Source organism: Heloderma suspectum, chromosome 4, assembly GCF_057233095.1.
Source record: "Heloderma suspectum isolate Gila_16-S chromosome 4, 16-S_ref, whole genome shotgun sequence".
Taxonomy (NCBI): Eukaryota; Metazoa; Chordata; class Lepidosauria; order Squamata; family Helodermatidae; genus Heloderma; species Heloderma suspectum.
Genome location: NC_139461.1, coordinates 18,936,597 through 18,957,598, shown reverse-complemented (window position 1 = coordinate 18,957,598; position 21,002 = coordinate 18,936,597). Strand labels below are relative to the sequence as shown.

The 21,002-nt window shown below is 46.5% G+C and overlaps 1 protein-coding gene across 2 annotated transcripts in view; it reads left to right on the top strand.

The window, feature by feature from the left end:
- CCN4 (cellular communication network factor 4) overlaps window positions 1-19,706 on the top strand; it is a 42,281-nt gene extending 22,575 nt beyond the window's left edge. Inside the window, exons 2-6 of one of the 2 annotated variants that reach the window (XM_084848747.1) lie at window positions 10,400-10,668; window positions 13,529-13,786; window positions 14,878-14,936; window positions 16,426-16,619; window positions 18,450-18,938. In XM_084848747.1, coding sequence (XP_084704873.1) covers window positions 10,400-10,668; window positions 13,529-13,786; window positions 14,878-14,936; window positions 16,426-16,619; window positions 18,450-18,749 — 1,080 coding nt within the window. In that variant the 3' untranslated portion in view covers window positions 18,750-18,938. Of the gene's footprint in view, window positions 1-10,399; window positions 10,692-13,528; window positions 13,787-14,877; window positions 14,937-16,425; window positions 16,620-18,449 lie in introns of both variants that reach the window. The other variant, XM_084848748.1, reaches the window with a different exon arrangement.
- Window positions 19,707-21,002: the final 1,296 nt, after the last annotated feature.

Below are 21,002 nucleotides of genomic sequence, written 5' to 3'. Positions count from 1 at the left end.
TGAGGAAAAACGGACCACCAGCCCTGTAGTAGTTATCCAGAGACACCTTTGTGTCTCATCCATCTGTACTGGTAAGCCCAGCATCAGCATCTGACAGTTTCTGGCAGCTACCAGGAACCAAGCATCCTACCATGGTCCATCGGTGCTGACAATTACACCTTTTTTGGCCCTCCCACCTGCCCATTCCTCCAACTGCAGGCTGATCTGACAGCAGCAGCTGGATCTGGGAAGCCACCCTACCTGCATGCTAAATTTCTAGAGAAAGCTCACCTAGTCACAGTGCCACATGCTTCGGTTATATCCAGGTTAGATTACTGTAATGCTCTCAACATGAGACTGCCCTTGAAGATTATTTAGAAAGTACAACTGGTACAGAATGCGGCAGCTAGAACACTCGTGGGAGTTAAATGTTTGGATCACGTTACACCTATTCTGTATCGTTTATGTTGGCTGTCTGTTAGTTTCTGGGCCTAGTTCAAGGTGGTGGTTTGGGTGTTTGGTCCTGAGCCCATAGCTGGACCAGAGAGCTCAGTATGAGTTGTTAACCCAGCAAAGGCCTAGGAGGAGACTGAGGGCTTATATACTTGCTGTCCCTAGAATCATAGAATGGTAGGGTTGGAAGGGGCCTATAAGACCATCGAGTCCAACCCCCTGCTCAATGCAGCAATCCAAGTCAAAGCATCCTGACAGATGGCTGTCCAGCCTCGTCTTGAACGCCTCCAGTGTGGGAGAGCCCACCACCTCCCGAAGTAATTGGTTCCATTGGCATATTGCTCTAACAGTCAGGATATTTTTCCTGATGTTCAGCCAGAATCTGGCTTCCTGCCACTTGAGCCCATTATTCCATGTCCTGCACTCTGGCATGATCGAGAAGAGATCCTGGCCTTCTTCTCTGTGACAACCTTTCAAGTACTTGAAGAACGCTATCCTATCTCCCCTCAGTCTTCTCTTCTCGAGGCTAAACATGCCCAGTTCTTTCAGTTTGTCTTCATAGGCCTTTGTTTCCAGTCCCCTGATCATCTTTCTTGCCCTCCTCTGAACCCTCTCCATTTTATCTGCATCCTTCTTAAAGTGTGGTGCCCAGAACTGGACACAGTACTCCAGATGAGGCCTAACCAGTGCTGAGTAGAGGGGAACTCGTACTTCACATGATTTGGAAGCTATGCTTCTATTAACGCAGCCCAAAATGGCATTTGCTTTGTTTGCAACCATATCCCATTGTTGGCTCATATTCAGCTTGTGATCGACAACAATTCCAAGATCCTTCTTGCTTGTAGTGTTGTTGAGCCACGTATCCCCCATCTTGTAACTGTGCATTTGGCTTCTTTTTCCTAGGTGCAGAACTTGGCATTTATCCCTATTAAATTTCATTCTCTTGTTTTCTGCCCGGTGCGCCAGTCTATCAAGATCACTTTGAATTTTGTTTCTGTCTTCCAGGGTATTAGCTATCCTGTTCAATGTTGTGTCATCTGCAAATTTGATCAGCATTCCCTGCACCACCTCCTCCAAGTCATTAATAAAAATGTTGAAGAGCACTGGGCCCAGGACTGAGCCCTGCGGTGCCCCGCTCGTTACCTCTCCCCAGCTTGAGAAGGTCCCATTGATAAGCACTCTTTGAGTCCGATTCTGTAGCCAACTGTGGATCCACCTGAGAGTTGTTTCGTCTAGCCCACTTTGAGCTAATTTGCTCATCAGGATATCATGGGGCACTTTGTCGAAAGCTTTGCTGAAATCAAGGTACTGTATATGATGTCCACAGCATTCCCACGGTCCACAAGGGAGGTTACTTGATCCAAAAATGAGTTCAGATTCATTTGGCAGGATTTGTTCTTGACAAATCCATGTTGGCTTCGACTAATCACTGCATTGTTTTCAAGGTGCTTCCAGATGGATTGCTTTATCGTCTGCTCCAGAATTTTCCCAGGGATTGATGTCAGACTGGTCTGTAGTTCCCAGGTTCCCCCTTTTGAAGATAGGGACAACATTAGCCCTCCTCCAGTCATCTGACACTTCCCCCGTCCTCCATGATTTCTCAAAGATAATAGACAGCAGTTCTGAGAGTTCTTCTGCCAGTTCCTTTATTACTCTAGGATGCAGTTCATCTGGCCCTGGAGATCTGAACTCATTCAAAGTAATTTGGTGTTCCTTGACCATATGCCTATTGGTCTCAAGCTGCAATCCTGATTTGCAGCAGGTTCTTCTTCTTCATTGGCTACAGCTAAGTCTTCCTCCTAATGAGTAGACACTTCCTGGTGAGCAAACCCTGGGCAAAAGGGTCTTTTGACAGGCATGTGGGTGCTCCAACAATAGCTGTGAGCATCCTACCTGGTCCGTTTCCGCTGGTGCTCTGGAGAACTGTGGAATGAGGAAGGAGAGTCAGGAACCATAGCAGGGCTGGGGTCAAAGTGTTCTTTGGGTCTTCAGGTGAGGCATCCCTGCAGCAGGATTCCTCAGGTTGTCCCATGGCCTCTGTGGGACTGGAAGTGAGGTTTGCTGAAGAATCCAAATCCTCCTCCTCCAAAGAGGTCTCCCCTGGGCTTGAGTCAACCGGGAGCCTGACATGCATGTTTGTAGCAAATGAAGTTTCTGGTGCATGTTCAAAGCAGCCTTTGATTGCACATTACAGCAGTCTTCATAGAATCATAGGGTTGGAAGGGGCCTACAAGTCCACTGAGTCCAACCCCTGGCTCAGTGCAGGAAGCCTGATTCCCAGGCAGTCTCCCATCCAAGTACTAACCAGGGCTGACCCTGCTTAGCTTCTGAGAGCAGTCGAGATTGGGCGCATCCAGCCCTTTGCTCGTCTTACCAGAGTGTGGATAATCGTGTCCACACCTTCTCTTTCTAGGGCTTGAAGCTAGTTCAACTAGCTAGTTACCTAACTGTACCACCATGTGTTTTAGGGCACACTCTCACGGTAGTATCTAATGTTAGTCCTACTTAGATCAGACCCACTGAAATGAATGGGACTTAGGTTAGTCATTTCAATGGGTCTACTCTAAGTAGGGTGAACATTGGATACTACGCTCAGTTCATGCAGGGTGATGGGGAGGCGTATGAGACCTGGCTAGTGTCCTGGCTGGGCCTGGGAATATGTTCTAGAATCCTCTCCAAGGGGCAGGTTTAAGGTAAGAGCATATGAAGAGCTGTGCTTGCTCAGACCAAAAGTCTGTCTAGTCCAACTGTAGTAGCAACACAACTTCCTGTTTTCCAACATGACCAACCAGTCGCCTATGGGAAACCCACAAGCATGATGTGAGCACGGTAGCAGCTTCCCACTCATGTTCCCAGCACCTGGTGTACATAGGCATACTACTTCTGATACTGGACGTAGTATATAGCCATCCAGACGAGTAGCCATTGATAGCCTTGTGTGTGTGTGTGTGTGTGTGTGTGAGAGAGAGAGAGAGAGAGAGAGAGAGTGTTCCCCCTATCCACTTTTTCTGCACCATTCATAATTTAATGCATCTCTGTTATGCATAAACCTTGATCGTCTTTTTTCTAAAGGCTGTAACCTTTCCTCATAGGATTCATTGCATGCACTCATGCGTGCACGCGCACACACACACACACACACACGCACACACACAGTATATACAGTCTCCCCAGAAGACAAGGCATCTGTAAAATATTTGCTAGAGGCAGAATGTTTGAGAGCTGATGATCCAGTCAATGCAGTGTTACTATTTCTTTGTGTGGCATTCCTGTTCTCCGCATATACATGTTTGTCAGTGTCTCACTTCTCATGCAATCCAGCAAAGCATACTTCTAGTTTTAGCTTAGTTGTTATAGGCTTCTTTGGGGTTTGGTTACTGATGCTTTCTGCGGTGGTCATGTATGGCGCAGAGTGGTAGGCGGCAGTATTGCAACCAAAACTCTCCCCACGACCTGAGTTCGATCCCAGAGGAAGCCGGGTCTCGGGTAGCTGGCTCAGGTCGACTCAGCCCTCCATCCTTCCAAGGTCAGTAAAATGAGCACCCAGCTTGTGGGGGAAAGGTAGTCACGACGGGGGAAGGCAATGGCAAACCACCACGCTATAGTCTGCCATGAAAACGCCAGCGCAAGCAGCATCCCTCTAGGGGTCAGTAATGACCCGCTGCTTGCACAGGAGGAACCTTTCCTTTCATGTTCTGCTATTAATTATGCTGTGATTTTGATCATCCATGCAATGCCATCTATAAGCTGAAATGGAAATTGTTGCTTGGGCATTCATTCATTCATTCATTCATTCATTCATTTTCACCACTAGATGGAGCCATGAGAAAAGGGAAAGATATTGATAGACGAGCCTGCTGCAAGCATGGGTTTATTATTTTATTACTTTCTACAGGATAATTTATTTCAATTGTTTTACCCTGTTCTTTAGCTTCTAATGCTCCCAGTGCAACTCACAAAATAAGACAGGCAATCTAAGAAACACGATACACAAGAAAATGGGGGGGGGGAGGAAAAAAGCAAACTCAGGCACAAGTTCTTAAAGTAATAGTTGCTATAGTGACCAGCTGGATGGAAACAGTTTAGGTAGCTTGATGGAATGGCTGCTACTAGGTGACAGTTGAGGGGGCGGGGGTGGGGGGCAAAGGCAGCTGGCCTATCAGCAGAGGAAATAGAATAGTAATCCCACCATTAAGCTTCATGGGATGACCCCAGGTTCTAGTATTATAAGAACGTAAAAAGAGCAAAATCATGAATGCAGAAGGGAAAGCGGAAGAGAGGTCATTTGTAATGCAAATGAGCATTCTTTCCAATGTAGGTTTTGCGTTCTCAGTATGAGCTGAACGAAGCAAAAAAGAAAAGAAAAGTTTTTTAACCATCATGTGTAAATACCCTATTGTTTGTCTGTCTCACAAATAATAACACAAGAAGGAAAAACTGGAACGGAGCATACTGGCAGTGTTAGTTATTTGTTGTTGTTGTTCAGTCGTGTCCGACTCTTCGTGACCCCATGGACCATAGCACGCCAGGCCTTCCTGTCCTGCTCCCGGAGTGTGCTCAAGTTCATATTCATTGCATCGGTGATGCTATCTAGCCATCTCATCCTCTGTCGTTCCCTTCTCCTTTTGCGTTCAGTCTTTCCCAGCATCAGGGTCTTTTCCAGGGAGTTTTCTCTTCGCATTAGGTGGCCAAAATATTGGAGCTTCAGCTTCAGGATCTGTCCTTCCAATGAGCACTCAGGGTTGATTTCCTTTAGAATTGACTGATCTGACCTCCTTGCAGTCCAGGGGACTCGTAAGAGTCTTCTCCAGCACCACAGTTCAAAAGCATCAATTCTTCGGCGCTCAGCCTTCCTTATAGTCCAGCTCTCACAGCCATACATTACTACTGGGAAAACCATATATACAAAACTGGTCTTACAAAAAGAGTGGGGATTTTTAAAAGGAAAACAACAGAGTCTTCTGGCACCTTGGCATGGCTGGCTGGGGAATGCTGGGAATTGTAGGACTTTTTTCTGTCTAAACATGCACAGGATTGCACTTGAAGTGTGCTAAAACAAAACAAAAAATGCCTTTGTCCCTATTCAAGCCACAGGACATAGAGCTGATCCGCTTGATGAATTGTAGCTCAGCTGTTTTGAGTCGAAATCTGTCTTTAAAGACCCTTTGTTCAAGAATGGTAACCTTAAGGCCTGGGACAGAGTGACTGGGGAGGCTGAAGTGTCCCCCCCCCTCACCTGACCCAGTCATTTCTGCCATTTCTGATACCAGATTTTGTGTCAATTTATTATTTTGTGTAGAGACTGGCCTGTTTGTCCCATGTAAATTGCGATAGGCCATGGCTGGCAAATGATGGGGTTTGAGGCCTACAGAGGCAAAGGGAAAAAAGGTCATGCTTAGAGGCCTGGAGATTTTTGTTGGGAGGAGGTATCCCTGAGAAGAGTAGTTTCATTGAGCTGGTTAAGTTTCAGTCTCATTTCCTCAGTTAAGTTTAATTTCTTCAGGTTTGAAGTTGTACTTTCTGTTTGGGGGGAAGGAAGGTATAAAAGAAAAGAGTCAGAAAGACCACGGTGGTAAGAGCAGAGGCAGGGAGACCAGAGCCTGACGAAGGAGCAGGAAGAAGCAAGCTGGAGAATAAGTACAGCTAGGGTAAAGGAACGTACGGTTTGCAACTTCTATTTTCTCTTAATGCCTTTTGTATCACTCAGCTCTATCATGTAAATTCCTTTAGTTGTGATTTGTGTGCTTTAATTTACCAGTAAACTGTTGTGGTTAAACCCCATGTCTAGAGTGTTGATCACTCCACATCTAAACCCCACGTAATTGGAAAAGGGAAGGTAAAAGAAGGGAGGTGGGACTCTTAAGGAGGCAAGAGATCCTTAAGGAGTTGCTCAGGGGGTCCAGGACATAAGGGGAACCCTGACAATCAGATTGGAAGATGAGCAGGTATATGAACCCTGCTATTGTGAATTTCATTATTATGCCCTGTATCAGTGTTGCCAGAGTGGACATGGGAACATAATTGGCACCTGGATCTGCTACAGGGTCTATATCTCTGTTACATGTTCTGGTGTTGCAAGTAAGTAGGTGTTTTAGGTTGGGGGGCTGTCTGTAAGCAAGTACAGGCCTACCGCCCAAGGCAAGAGGGAGAGAAATGTCATTTTCCAGGATGGGCTGTATGTCATTGATGATACATGTGAATGGCTTTAGCTGAGAACTGTTGGTGACCACAAGTGGTGTTCTTTTGTTTTATCTCCTGGGTATGTCCTCTGGTAGGTTGTTCCTGGTCTGGTCTTGTTGATCTGTGTTGTTGCTGTTTTACTTTGTTGGGTGAGTATTGTATTCTAAGGAATTCCTGATTTGAATCCTTGAATTGTGAGTCTCTTTCCAATGAGTCTGAACAGATTTGGTTAGATTGTACAGCTTGGCTGTAGACAATAGAATTTGTGGTGCATTCTGGGAGGGCAGCTGGAAACATGTAAGAATAGGTTTCAGTCAATATAAAGTGGGGCTTATATGTCCATTATGTAGTTGCACAGTGGTGTCCAAAAAGTGAACCTGTTGTGTGGACTGGTATGGGCTCACATTGATGGTAAGGTGAAAGGTAGTGATGCCCTGGTGGAACTTTGTCAGGGCCTCCTGTTCATGAGTCCAGATAATAAAGATGTCATAATGGATCTCAGGTAGCGAATGGGCTCTTGGGGACAATGCTGAGAAAGCATTGTTCTAAGTCAGCCATGGAGATGGTGGCATACTGTGGGGCCATGCGAGTGACCATAGATATATGCACTCCCCAAAGCTGAAGTAATTGTGGGTAAACACAAAGTGGTAGGGGTTGGTGGGTAGATATTCTGTAGCACCATCACTGATGATATACCTGATGGCGTGTAGTCCATCTTTCTGGGGGATTTGGTATAAAAGGCCTCAACATCTGTGGTAGCTAAATCTTCTGGAAGATTGTCAATGGATTGTAATTTCCCCAGGAAGTCAGTGGTATCTTGTATGTAACTCAGAGTATTGGTGGCATATGGTCTGAGAATGGAGGTAAAAAGGAAGAACATGTTGGACCAGGGAGACCTGCTTCCAGATTCTCACAAATCTACTGAGAACGCCATTGCCTTGGGCGTGACATTGTCTTGTGTTCTAGCTACAGATGCTGGAGAAATCCACAATGGAACCAGATGAGTTCGGATTTTGATGAATCCGACCAGCAGATTCTGCAGCAGACCAGCTTTTCCCCTGTCACGTGGATTCCTCTGACTTGCAGACCATTTTTGTAATCATTTTTCCTGTTTTTGTGCAAATTTTATCATTGAAAAATATGCAAAGAATTAAAAAAAAACCAGCCCAAACTGTGCATTTCCCTATAGGGAAAGGCATGAAAATGCACATCTTTGGGAAATTTGCACATTTTTGCATGCGTGAATTTGCACAAATTCAGGAACGCAGGATGGGCAGACTGCGGAATGAAAGGTGCCTGACAACCTGTGAAACACAGACAGAACGTATTTTACAAAATCCATACGTCCCTAGTTCTAGCCCACCACACAGTGTTGTTGTACGTGGTTGTAGTCTATCCAGAGATCACCTGAGCTCCTTGGAGGAAGGGTAGAATACTTTGGTTTTGTTTAAGTGAAAGAAGGAGGAACTACTAACTAAAAGTATTATTGGATGATCAAAAGGAATGGAAAAGAAGAATTGCACAGCAGTCTTCTACATGACCTGGGCTTCACTTGTGGTTTTCAAAGGACTGAATGAAAAGCTTTGAGAGAACCCTGAAACTACAGTCAATTAGTTTTAAATGCCATCAACAAAGGGAATGAACAGATTCTATTGCCCTGGCACTGGGAACTTTGGCCTCCCAAGCAATGAGATTGAAACTTCCTTTATATTCTGTCTGAAAGCAAAAATGATGAACTTTGCTCCTGGCTTGAAATTGAAGCACAGATGGTAATTTTGGCATTATAACTAATGAATCTTTTAAGGGGGTGGGGGGAAGCAAAGGGGAAGCGCACCCAAGCTAACAGTGTACATCAGGAGACAGAATAAAACCAGAGCTCGCATGCAAGGCACACCACTAAACCAATGGATTTGTTTAGAGATTGCCTGCAAGAATGCCAGGCTAGTCTTAATCCTGTGATTGTCACTGAGCACCCTTCCCTAGTGCACAGAAAGGGCATTGCATTGCGGGCCCCGGCAGGTGCAAGATGCTGTTCCTTTCCGGAGTCCACCAAACCCAGGGCAGGAGTAATCTTCTCACAAGAATAAGAATAGGTCAGGCCTTGGACTGCTCCCCTGAGAACAGACCAGTGAACTGAGAAACATGGTGTTAGAACGATTTATCTAATAACAAGCGATCGTGGCATTCCCCCCCTCCCCCTCCCTTGAGCATCCAAGATGATGCATCACCAGGTGACAGGAATATGCAAAACAAATGGATTATGCAAAAACAAATGAAAGGACTGCACCATGAATTGCATTCCAGCACATCTGGATATTCCTCGCTCCTCTGTCAGAAGCACTTTTTGAATGACATAGGGACTCCATTTCCCATGACTCTCTCCTGGCCTAGGCACATATCTAGCAGCATTCAGGTCATGAATGGAGTTCTCCTTGGCTACCCCTGGGAGACCAGTGGGGAAGATCCCAGTCATGCCATGTATTTTTTCCAGCTTCCAGGCCCTGGTGTGTGGTGGCGATATCGTTACTGTGTGCCCGTGACTAACTGCACAATCCTATGCCTGTTTAGACAGAAAAAAGTCCTACAACAGCATGGCTGGCTGCAGAATGCTGGGACTTGTAGGCCTTTTTTCTGGCTGAACATGCATAGGACTGCATCCTAAGAGCTCTGAGGGAACACCCGTGTGTGTGTGTGTGTGTGTGTGTGAGAGAGAGAGAGAGAGAGAGAGAGAGAGAGTGAGGGGAGGGAGGAGTAGGTTTTTGATAGCAAGTCCTGCCCCCCAACCTAGGCACAGTCAGTTGATTATCTGCAGGGAGCCAGCATGTATACAGCACATCCCACTCCTGCAGCCTAAACCCCATGTTATTAGGAAAGGAGAGGTAAAAGAAAGAAGGTGGGACTCTTAAGGAGGCAAGAGATCCTTAAGGAGTTGCTCAGGGGGCCCAGATCATAAGGGGATCCCTGACAGAATAGCACAAGGCATGGTGGAGAAGGCTCCATTCATGAGCTGAATGCTTGGCTGCTGCTGCACCTGTGCCCAGGAGATCTGTGAATCATGGGAAATGGAGTCCAAACTCGTCCTTTGAATGTCCAATAGATATGTTTCAAAACCAGGCGACAACTAATCTAGAAAAAAATAGATTAAGGCTCACCCATCCCTACCCAGAAAGTCTGCAGTATGAACATCAGTTCTCATTACTCAGAGCCAGCATCTAGGGTAGGCGTGGTTGGGCACCTGCCAAGGGCCCACACCCTAGCAGGGGCCTGCCGGCAACACCTCCCTGGACTTGCTCCTCATCTTCATCATTGCAACCCGCTTGTTTATCTGCTGCTCACTTAGGCCTGGGCAGCAGTAGTGGTGGTGAGGAGGAGCAGTAGATGCCATGGCCTACTTGCTCGCTGGCAGCCAAAGAGGATGAGGAGCAATAGCAGCTGATGACAATGGCATTGAGAACGTACACTCACTGAGGGAGGGGCCCCGTTAAGAGCGTCTTGTCCAACAGACTTCAGCAACCCGAAGCCGGCACTGTCCTTAGCGGGCCTAACTGCAGTGTACCCAGAGATTCAACTAGGTTCGTTGGAGGGCTTGCAATGCCACAAGTCCACAGGGCTATCTTCAGTGGGCATTACTGAAACACCTGTTCAAGCCAGATAATTTGTTTTGATGGGGATCCTTCTGGAACGATTCATAAAGACTGTTTACATTGGACGGATCTGTGGGACTGGCCGCTGGATTCCCGCTGGCTCAGTGGCTTTTTTCTGATATGCTGTTATTGATCTTTTCAAGGCCTTTCCCCAGAACTCCACCATCACCACCACCACGCCACCGCCTGCCACCTCTTCTGTGACTGAGGCATACACGCGGACACAGTACTGCAAGTGGCCATGCGAGTGCCCGACGACGGTGCCCCTGTGCCCGGCGGGAGTCAGCCTGCTCACCGACGGCTGCGAGTGCTGCAAGATGTGTGCCAAACAGCTTGGTGAGAACTGTACTGAGGCTGACATCTGCGACGTCCACCGGGGCCTGTACTGTGACTACAGCAGAGACAGACCTAGGTACGAAATAGGAGTGTGTGCACGTAAGTGATGTACATATATTTTTGCCCTGTACTCTGTTAAGTGCCATACACACTGATGACAAATAATAGAAGAGGAGGTGTGTTTGTGTGTGTGTCTGTCCTTCCGTGCCATAGCACCAAGACCGTGAAACCTAGACCCCTGAAACTCAACATGCATACTAAGGGGACCCTAGGGGCTGTGCTTGTTGTTGTTCAGTCATTAAGTCGTGTCCAACTCTTCATGACCCCATGGACCATAGCACGCCAGGCCCTCCTGTCCTCCGCTCTCTCCCGGAGTGTGCTCAGGTTCATATTCATTGCATCGGTGATGCTATCTAGCCATCTCATCCTTTGCCGTCCCCTTCTCCTTTTGCCTTCAATCTTTCCCAGCATCAGGGTCTTTTCCAGTGACTTTTCTCTTCGCATTAGGTGGCCAAAATATTTGAGCTTCAGCTTCAGTATCTGTCCTTCCAATGAGCACTCCGGGTTGATTTCCTTTAGGATGGACTGACTTGACCTCCTTGCAGTCCAGGGGACTCATAAGAGTCTTCTCCAGCACCACAGTTCGAAGGCATCAATTCTTCGGCGCTCAGCCTTTCTTATAGCCCAGCTGTCACAGCCATACGTTGCTACTGGGAAAAGGGGCTGTGCACCTTCGGGTTATTTTGTTTTTAAAACACATTCATTAATTGTAATTAATTTAACTGTGTCCATGTGGTTGAAGCCTGCAGTAACAACTCCAGCCACTAGCAGCAGGCTTCCTTAACCAGCGTATAGCTTTGCAGTCCAAACAGCTTGAGGCCAGGGGAGATTGGCAGGCTGAGAGACACAGCGATACTTCTGCCTTCTCTCCCCTGCTGTAGGTCAGCTGTCCCGCAGGGGAATGGAGTGGATAGACCCCTCACTCGGGGGCTATAGGGGCAGGGGCCATGTTTAGGGGTGCCCGTCAGCATGGTTTCGCTCAGATGGGGTAGGCACAATGTGTCCAACTCTGTCACCTGCATACGTTTGGTTGAAGGCTTCAGTGTATCAAACTGTTATTCTAACCCGGGCAAAGCTGGGTCCATTCATGAGTTTAAGATAGAAAAAGAATAAAATTCCACTGATCATCTGCTTAATGGGGAAGAGGAAGGGAATAATGAATCCAGCCCTTCTCTCTCTCTCTCTTGCTCTCTCTCTTTCGCTCTCTCGCTCTCTCTCTCCCCCTCCCCCCCCTTCCCTTCCCAAAACAACTGAATGGCCAAATTTTAACTTTAAAAAAATAAATAAAAATAGATCCACATCTACAGCCCTTGCTGCTGGATGGGAGAGGGGAATCTTGTGCAAACAGTTCCCCAGCCACTGAAAATAAGTTTCTGTAGTACCCCAAGTTAGACCTGGATGTACAGTTGGATGCCTTGTAAGCCAATTCAGCATAATAAGCACAAATGGCTGATTATAAGAAACCATCTTGGATATCCTTGATTGTCTGTAGTTCTTTAAGAACAACAACAACTGGCATTGCATTTTCTTGTGGCATTGGTGTTCTGTCCCATTGACAGAACATCAAAGCTGCAAGAAAATACAGTACCACTGTTTTGTTTTGTGTTTAAAAAAAGAACTACAAACAATCAGGGACATCCAAGATGGTTAAATTCAGACCAAAGTCTTTGTTATTCATTCTTCTAGAAAATTCCAGTTCCCAACCAACTTCTCTAGTTTCAGGTTGCACTGCAACCTCACCATCTAAGGTCAAACAAAGGTTTACTGGAGTACTGAACACTTTGTTTTGCTTCGAAACCATCCAAAACCTGGGCAAGGCCAGGAGAGTCTATATCTATATATGTCTATATCTCGTGAGATCCGGTTGTGGTCATTTTTCTCCTGTCTTATTATTCAAAATAAAGCCTGACAAGCATAGCTTCCCCCACCTTCCTCTCTCCACCCCAATTTGCGGTATGATTGTGGTAAGCACAGAAATCACAATCTCATTTTTGTCTGTGGTTGAAACCTGATATTCAAATAAAACTTCAGAGGGTGTGAGTGTTCCTGTGGAGAAAACAAACAGATTGTCAGGATCTATACTGTAAACATTTGCATAAACTTTTGTGAACTTGAAAGAAAAAGACTTGTTGGGTTGTTTTTTTTTAGCAACTAGTAATGGTTTGTGTTAGATAAAGCTGTTCAGTCCCTTTGAAAATTTTCCTTGGCATAGTTTTGGTCACCTTGCCTTGGTTTGTTTTCCTGACCACTTGAAGCATGGGACCTCTGGCCACACCATAGGATAATATCAACTCCCTATCCAGCTCTATTGGTGTCAATGGAGGCATTGCTCACTATGCAAATAGCAGCTTCAGGGAGGTGATTATCATTGGCACCACAGCAGGGGTGAAAGGGTTAAAGTTTAACCATTAAACTCTCCCTGTCCACCCCTAAAAGGGGGTTAGACAAATTCCTGGAGGAGAAGGCTATCAATGGCTACTAGGCTTGATGGCTATGTGCTGCCTCCAGTACCAGAGGCAGTATGCCTGAGTACACCAGATGCTGGGGAACATGGGCAGGAGAGTGCTGTTGCCCTCATGTCCTGCTTGTGGGCTTCCAAAAGCCATTTGGTTGGCCACTGTGTGAACAGAATGCTGGACTAGATGGACCCTTGGTCTGATCCAGCGTGGTGCCCCTTGTGTTCTTATGAATGTATTTATTTAAAAATTACTGAAATATTAAAATATAATGCACTGTGTGCAAGTCCATCCAAGTTTCTGGCAGAACAGATGCCTCCTGTGGGATCTCTGTCAGGCTGCACTTCCATTTAAGGTGAGCAAAATGTCTGTGCATTTCATCTCCACTCTGCTGACTCTGTTTTCCTGTCCCTCGTGTAGACATTGTCGGCGTGGGTTGCCTCCTCGATGGGGTCAGGTACAAGAATGGAGAAATGTTCCAACCCAATTGCAAATACAACTGCACTTGCATCAATGGGGCTGTGGGCTGCATCCCCAGGTGCACAGACTCCAAGCCGCCCCTGGTCTGGTGCCCCAACCCCAAGCAGATCAAGATGGCGGGGGAATGCTGCGAACAGTGGGTTTGCGACTATTCAAAGAAAATCAGGAAGACATCGCCAAGGCACATCTCCTCCGCAGGTATGAGAGTGGGTGAGGAAGGACAACCGTCCAAGACAGAGATCCAGAACCTCAGGCCCAGGGTCTCCATCTTGCCCTCCAGGGGTCGCCAGATGGCCACACCCCCTTCCATTAGCCCCAACTGCTTTCCCCAGCCACCAACCATTGAGAGTTTCTTAGCTTTGTGCAGTTTTTTCTGCATTCTAAAAGGCTGAAACGCCTTTCCGAAGGCTTTAGTTTCTGGCAGTAAGAGCTTGAAGCTACAATAGGCTGGCATTTTTGTCCCTGCCCCCTTTTGACCTTCAGACCTGCCCACCACTGGACTGCGGCTCCCTGGAGCTTCTGTGAAATGGAATTTGACCCTTGGGGTGAAAGAGGTTTTGCACCCCTGGTCCAGGAGATGGGAGGAGGAAACTGATCAGAAAAATTAGGGCCATACTCCTTGCAACTAGGGATGCAGAGAAAATCGTCCATTCGTATACAATCTTGCCAGTTTTGCACCCGAATCCATACATAGAATCATAGAATAGTAGGGTTGGAAGGGGCCTATAAGACCATCGAATCCAACCCCCCACCATGGATGTTCTGTATTCCCACCTCCACACACAGAAAACCCAAACAATTTTTTTTCTTATTCTTTAGCAAATTGGGGCTGGCCTGGTTGGATTTGGATTCAACCAGGTACCTTACTTGTCATCGTTATCAACCAGGCATTCCTGCTCTAGTCATTAAGAAGGAAGATCGCACTCCTCTAATATCTTGCTAATAACGGGGGCGGGGCGGGGAGGGGCAGTGTGCTGCTGCAGCTAAAACTTTGTTAATCAGTTGTTTCAGTTTTCTTTAACAAAACTCCCCAAATCGCTTCAGGAAAACAACCCTTTTTGTTGTAAGTTACACATCACATAAGCTTTTTGAAACTAAAGAGCAGGCATGAGGAGACGTAAGCTGCATTGGGACATTGGGAGCATCTCTACACCAGCCTAAAATCCCACATTTCAGAGGAGGCTTTCTCCTTCCGTTATAAATGCAGGATCACAACAGACTCCCTTCCCCCCTCCCCTTCCCCCTCCTTCCCCCCGTATCTGAGTCTTCCATATATTTCATTGGTCTAGGTCCTCTTCTTGTGGCTTTTCCTTTTTCATGGAGGGAACTCAAGCGGAACACAAGCGGGGTAATTTGATACCTCATTATCTCTAATCTATTTAAAAATGGAGTAAAGGTCATGGAAGGAGCAATCCTATGGCCACTAGACAGTGACTAGACGTCCATAGGATATCCTCTTTTCTGGGAACCGATGTTGGAGCCCTCACTCTGAGGTTGGTTCCCAGAAAACTGACCTCCCCACTCTTCCGCACTGCCTCCGAGGCAGCACCGAGAAGCCCTGTCCTCTGCAGTCACAAGAGGAGTGTGGAGTGGCCAAAAGGGGGCATGTCTGGGGGTGTTCCGGGGTGGGGAGGGTGGAAATGCCTGTACAACACATCCAATGTGTCGTACAGCAGCCTCCCCCTACCCCCCTTGCGGCTAGACAGCCGAAATCGGCTGTCTAGCAGAAAATGTAGGGCAGGAGAAGCGCGGAGGGAACAATCCCCTCCCTGCTTCTCCTGCTCTGGATAGGAGGTGACCTCCAAGTTCAGAGGCGGCCGCGGCCCGCCTATCTGGATAGGATTGCGCCCTTAGTGTGGGAGACGCCCTGCGGGTTCACGATGTCATCTAAAGGGCCCACAAACTTTCATGAGTGAGCAATCTCAGTAGCAGGATAAAAGCTCCATGTGAAGAAGCCCTAGGTGAGGGGCTGTTGAACCCTTTCCCCTCATACCACTTCTCTAATTGAAATCACATTCAACTGCTTTTAAACCCCTCTGGGGGGAAAATCTGGTACAGTACAGTGCAGGTTTCTGTTTTCCCCCCAGTGCAGCGAATACCAACTTTGGGAGAGGGAGGCAATTAATTTTGATCAGGAAAATGGCATGGGAGAAGGAACCCCACCCCCTCTTCCTCCAGGGCAACTGCTTCAATTCAATTCCCACTCCCCGCAGCTGCTTTTGAATCTCCTGCATAATGCGTAGTTTGGCCCACTGTGGGACAGTGTTCATAGCAAATTGTTAACTCAAGATGCTGCTATCATTCCCTCTAATAGAAAACTCAGGTGGTTGAGCGCTGACAGGATTGGAGCCAAAACAGGGCCTCTGAGAAACAAGAGGGAGCTATCAGCATTCTCAGGGAACCCTAAGTACAAAACATATTTTTAAAAAATCCAAAGTGCCCCCCAACCCCCCTGGCCCAGTAGGGACTGATCATGTTCAGTGACCTCCAGGAGTCATGGAATGGCTGTGTCAGTTTGAAAAGAAAAACAGAAAATATAGTGTGTGTGCATGAGAGAGAGAGAGAGAGAGCATTGCCCTGTTTGAACCCCTTACAGTTTATATCTTGGAGGAGGACATGTGTGGCTGGTTGGAACCTTGCACAATTCCCATTTGTCCTTCCTAATCCATTTTATAGTAGCATCCCAACTACAACATGAACACCGCTACGTTCTGAAGAACAAAGAAGATATAGAAGATCGCCCCAAAATGGTTCCTACTAGCAAATATCTAAGTCTGTTCCTGAGGCTGCCTTGGAAACTTGCCTAAAGTAATCCCATGTGTTGATTTGATTACCAGTTTATGAAGGAGAAATCGAGTCATGGCAGAAAAACTGCATCCTTCACACCTCTTCCTGGAGCCCTTGTTCAAAGACCTGTGGGATGGGCAACTCCATAAGGATCTCTAATGATAATGACCAGTGCCGCCTGATGAAAGAGAGCCGGCTGTGTAACCTGCGGCCATGCGAGGAGGACATAACCAAGCACTTTAAGGTATGGAATACACACACACACACACACACACACACACACACACGTATATATGCGGAAATCTTCTTCCCAGCCACATGATTGGTTCTCCAGACAAATGTAGGATCCTTCCACACTACCCCTTTTTTCTGGAATCACCACTCTCTTTTAACGGAACATCATTTCTAAATGGTTGACATCCTGTTTTCTCCATTCCACTCCTGTGCTTTTATGGGGATTTTTTTATCAGCACGCAATTGCAGCTCAGCCTGTCTAATGTGAACAGGCAAGCCACTATTTTTAAAACTATTATATAGTTTAAAAATTGTATAATTTAATAAAATAAAACATAGTGGGTTGGATCCAGTTTTAGTCAGAGTAGAGCCATTGAAATCAATGGGACAGGTGAATCTTGACCAACTTAAGTCCTGTTGATTTAAATGGGTCTACAATGGGACTTAAGTTAGTCATGATTAACTTACGGTCCATTCATTTTAATGGGTCTTCTCTAAGGATGACTAAATCTGGATTCAACCCACACAATATAATCTATCAGCTTGAATTCAGTGAATAAACCTTTGATTAATTACATATAGCTCCAGTTCTTACATCAAACTGTTAAAACGTCCTTTAGTGGAAAGTCATTTGGTCGGTATCGATCCCAAAATCAAACAAAATCCAGTGCCTCTGAAAAGTCCCTGTTGAATTATTTCTTCCTTCCTACAGGTGTTTATAAACTGTGATCTTATTCATCAACATCATATTTTATATTTTCCTTCTTCACTGACCAAGGGTCAGAGTAAGAGGCGATTTCCATGCTTTTGCCAGCAATACGCAAGCCAATACTCTATTAAGACACGGTTAAGGTTGACAACAGGATGGGGCTCTGGGAATTGTAGTTTATTCAAGGGTCCATGGACTCACTACCATCCCAGAGTCCATTGTGTCCAACATTAAGTATGCTGGTTGACAACGGAAGAGAAGAAGAAAGAGAGAGAAGGGGGGAGGGTGAAAAACACAACCCCACTTTTTTTTTTTTTTGCCTTTGCTCCTAGCTTTAAGAGGAAGGGAAGGAGTGTGTTTACACAGTGTGATGTAGTGGGAATAGTTTTTTGAGGGTGGGGGATGCAGGACTTCCTCTCCCACATGCTCAGAGGAAATGTTGAGGTTGAGAGAGTCACCTCCCATTGTGGATTGCTTTTCCAAAACCACAGGGTTTTAGTTCTGAGCTAGGCTCGGGAGAACTCTTGCAGCATTCCTACAGTCATCAACAGCCGTTAGCCAAGACAGCTGAATAGAGACTCCATGTTCAGTGGCAGCATTCCTTGAATACCAGATAATGGGGACAAGCAACCAGGAAAGCTGTTGCCGTCATGCCATACTCGTGAGTTTGCTGGAAGCTCCTGGCTAGCCACTGTGGAACCAGGCTGCTAGAGTAGCTGGCCCTTTGATCTAGTAGTGCTTCTTATGACCAAGTCCTGTGGGAAGGGACTGGCAAAAATCTGGAGCAAGTTCAGAATTGCGGACATCCTATGGAAACCTTCATTGGCTGAATGTGCTTTACTGTGTTCGGCTGCAGGCAATGAGAAGCTGTACTGGTTCCCTCACTAAATCTCTGAGCAGGCTGTTAATGGGTTTTTCATCAACCACAGCAAAAACTAGTGATTCAAAACTGGAAAAGGAAACATTACATAGCTCCACGCCAATATATTACGTGATCATTCACACTCATGTTGTGCCTGTGTCCAGGTTGCACCTGGGACAGGGGTGTTTCTTCTTTACAGCAGTGTGGAATAATAATGAGTTTTGCCAGTGAGACTGCTTACTCACCGTTTTGTTTTTTGCACCCGGTAGCCTGGGAAGAAATGCCTAGCAGTGTACAGGAGAGACGAGCCAATGAACTATACACTCTCTGGATGTGTGAGCCAGACCACCTACAGGCCCAAGTACTGCGGTATCTGCGTGGACGACCGCTGCTGCACACCTTACAAATCAAAGACCATCGAAGTGAGCTTTGAGTGTCCAGATGGGACTGGTTTTTCCAGGAAAGTCATGTGGATCAATGCCTGCTTCTGCAACCTGAGCTGCAAGAACCCCAACGACATCTTTGCCGATTTGGCTCATTATCACGATTACTCAGAAATTGCTAATTGAGTTGGCTGAATGCTGGAAAGCATGGGGGGCGGGGGAGGAGGCGAGAGGGGAAGTGGCCTCCCAAATCTACACGTTATTACTCTGATTTTACAGAGGATCAAAAATAAAAGGTTTTTTTTCCCATTCATCAGTGCATGTATGAGAAAGAAACTGTTTGGGGCTTGTTGGTTTAACTCAGAAAAATGCAATCTGGCGAAAGCTGCCTTTGGTCCATTCTATTATTTTGAGATGTTCTTTTAATAAGTGGGATTTTCTTCCAGCTGCAGATCTCCAGTGGTGCCCCAGTTCTTAAACATCTTCTGTTTCACTGTGTCATTCAAAGAAAATTATTGCAATGGCATGCCTGCATGTAGATTATATATATATATATATATATATACACACACACACACACACACACTTAACAGAACCCCCCCCCCCTTTCAGTGTAACATGTTAAAGATTTTTCATGCTCACCCAAACTCCGAAATGGTGATAAATTACAGCTGTTAAGGGCGATGTCCTTAGGAGACATGTTATTTAGGCCACGTGCATATGCTACGGTAATCCTATGCTGTGGCTACTTCCAGCTTCGCTACTACCTTGGCGGTGGCAGCCCCAGGTTTTCTCTGTCCACTGGAATAGAATAGTCTATGCAACTGCAGCCACAATTTCCACATTGCAAGTACCCAACTAGCAACCCACTCCATCTACATAGTAAGGGAAAAGCCAGATTTCAGAATGTGCTAGCTTTTTTTTTTTTTAATGGCCCACCATTTGAGAAATGCTGCTGTAAAACAAAAGAGCTACTAACTAAAGCCAGGGCAGTCGCCTCCCTGCCAGGGGCCCTGGAGACAAAGTACAGGCAGAACATCCACAGGTGATCCATACATCCTCATGCACTAGGTAAAGGTGTACCTATTGAATTTTTGCCTCATGCGGTTGCACAATAAAGGCCTTTTCTGGAAGCACCTCAGGAAAATGCGAACAGATCATTGTGATACAGCATCACATGGAGCTGGCATCTTCACCTGGCATTTGGGGGGCAGAGATCCCCCACTAATGCCTAACTTCGGCCCCCAGTTCTGACTTTTTTTTTTTTAAGTTTTTTTTTTAGCTTTTCCAGTGCTGAGTGGTTTCCAGCTGTCATCTCCCCTCCCTCCCTCCCCTCCCTCTCTCTCTCTCCCTCCCTCTCTCTCCCTACCGCCCCCCCCTCACACACACACACAATACCACAGAAGTGGGAAATGGCTACCAACACAGAAACATGGCAAGCCCCCTCCCCAGGGGGGAAATCAAGGTAAGCCCTTTAGGGCCCACCAAAGCCCCCCCCCTTTGCCAAGGGCCACCTCTAACACGAGAATTCTCGTATCACTTCGTATCACCACAAAACAACGCTTTGCAATGGAGTCGGATGTGAGCCTCTGGAGCTGCCTCAAGCTAAATCTTTCAAGGCCTATTTAGCCAGAATTGACAAACAGCAGGTCTCCAAGGTCTTTCCCAGCCTTCCTATTTGCAGTGAGAAGTGGTGTGGGGAGGGATGGACTTTGGAGCCAAAGTCCAGTGGCCCACAACCCTTGGGGCTCCAAACGACCACCCAACGAGCAGGAGGTGATGGGGCAGCAGCAAACAGGCCCAGTGACAGCCCCTGAGTTAGCATGGTCATACCAGGGCCCTCTGGAAGTGACTTTCCTCACCTCTGCATCCTTCCTTCATATCAGTGGAGGCTGGTGGCTCTGATGTCAGCGGGGCGTTGAATCCGCTCCGGGTTTCAGTCAGATCTCTAAAGGAGCTATCCAAGGTGATTTTCTTTGCACCTTGGATAGCTCCTTTAGTTTAGAGTTCTGACTGAAACCCGGAGCGGATTTACCACCCCGCCGACATCGGAGCCAACAGCCTCTGCTGCTTGAGACAGAGAGAGAGAGTCAGGGATCATCTGGCTGGGCATGTACATGGTTCTAGACACTCATTTTATGATTTGTACTTTTTAAAAATATGCTATCCTTTTCTGCAACAAAATGGTGCTTCTTCCCAAGTGAATGCAGGCAATATCAGGACAGAAGCAAGGCAGTAGTTGTGATGGTGCTTTGATTTCAGTGAGTTTAAAATGTGAACCTGCGCATACTCAGAGTCTTTCTTTTTTATTAGAGTTGGCACACAGTTTTTGTTTTTGTTTGCACACTCTAACATCTCAGAAACACAGAAGCACTTGCAAAGCATGGAATGAAAGTTGGGAGGGGAGGAATGTTAGTTGGGTACTTCACAACTGAAGTT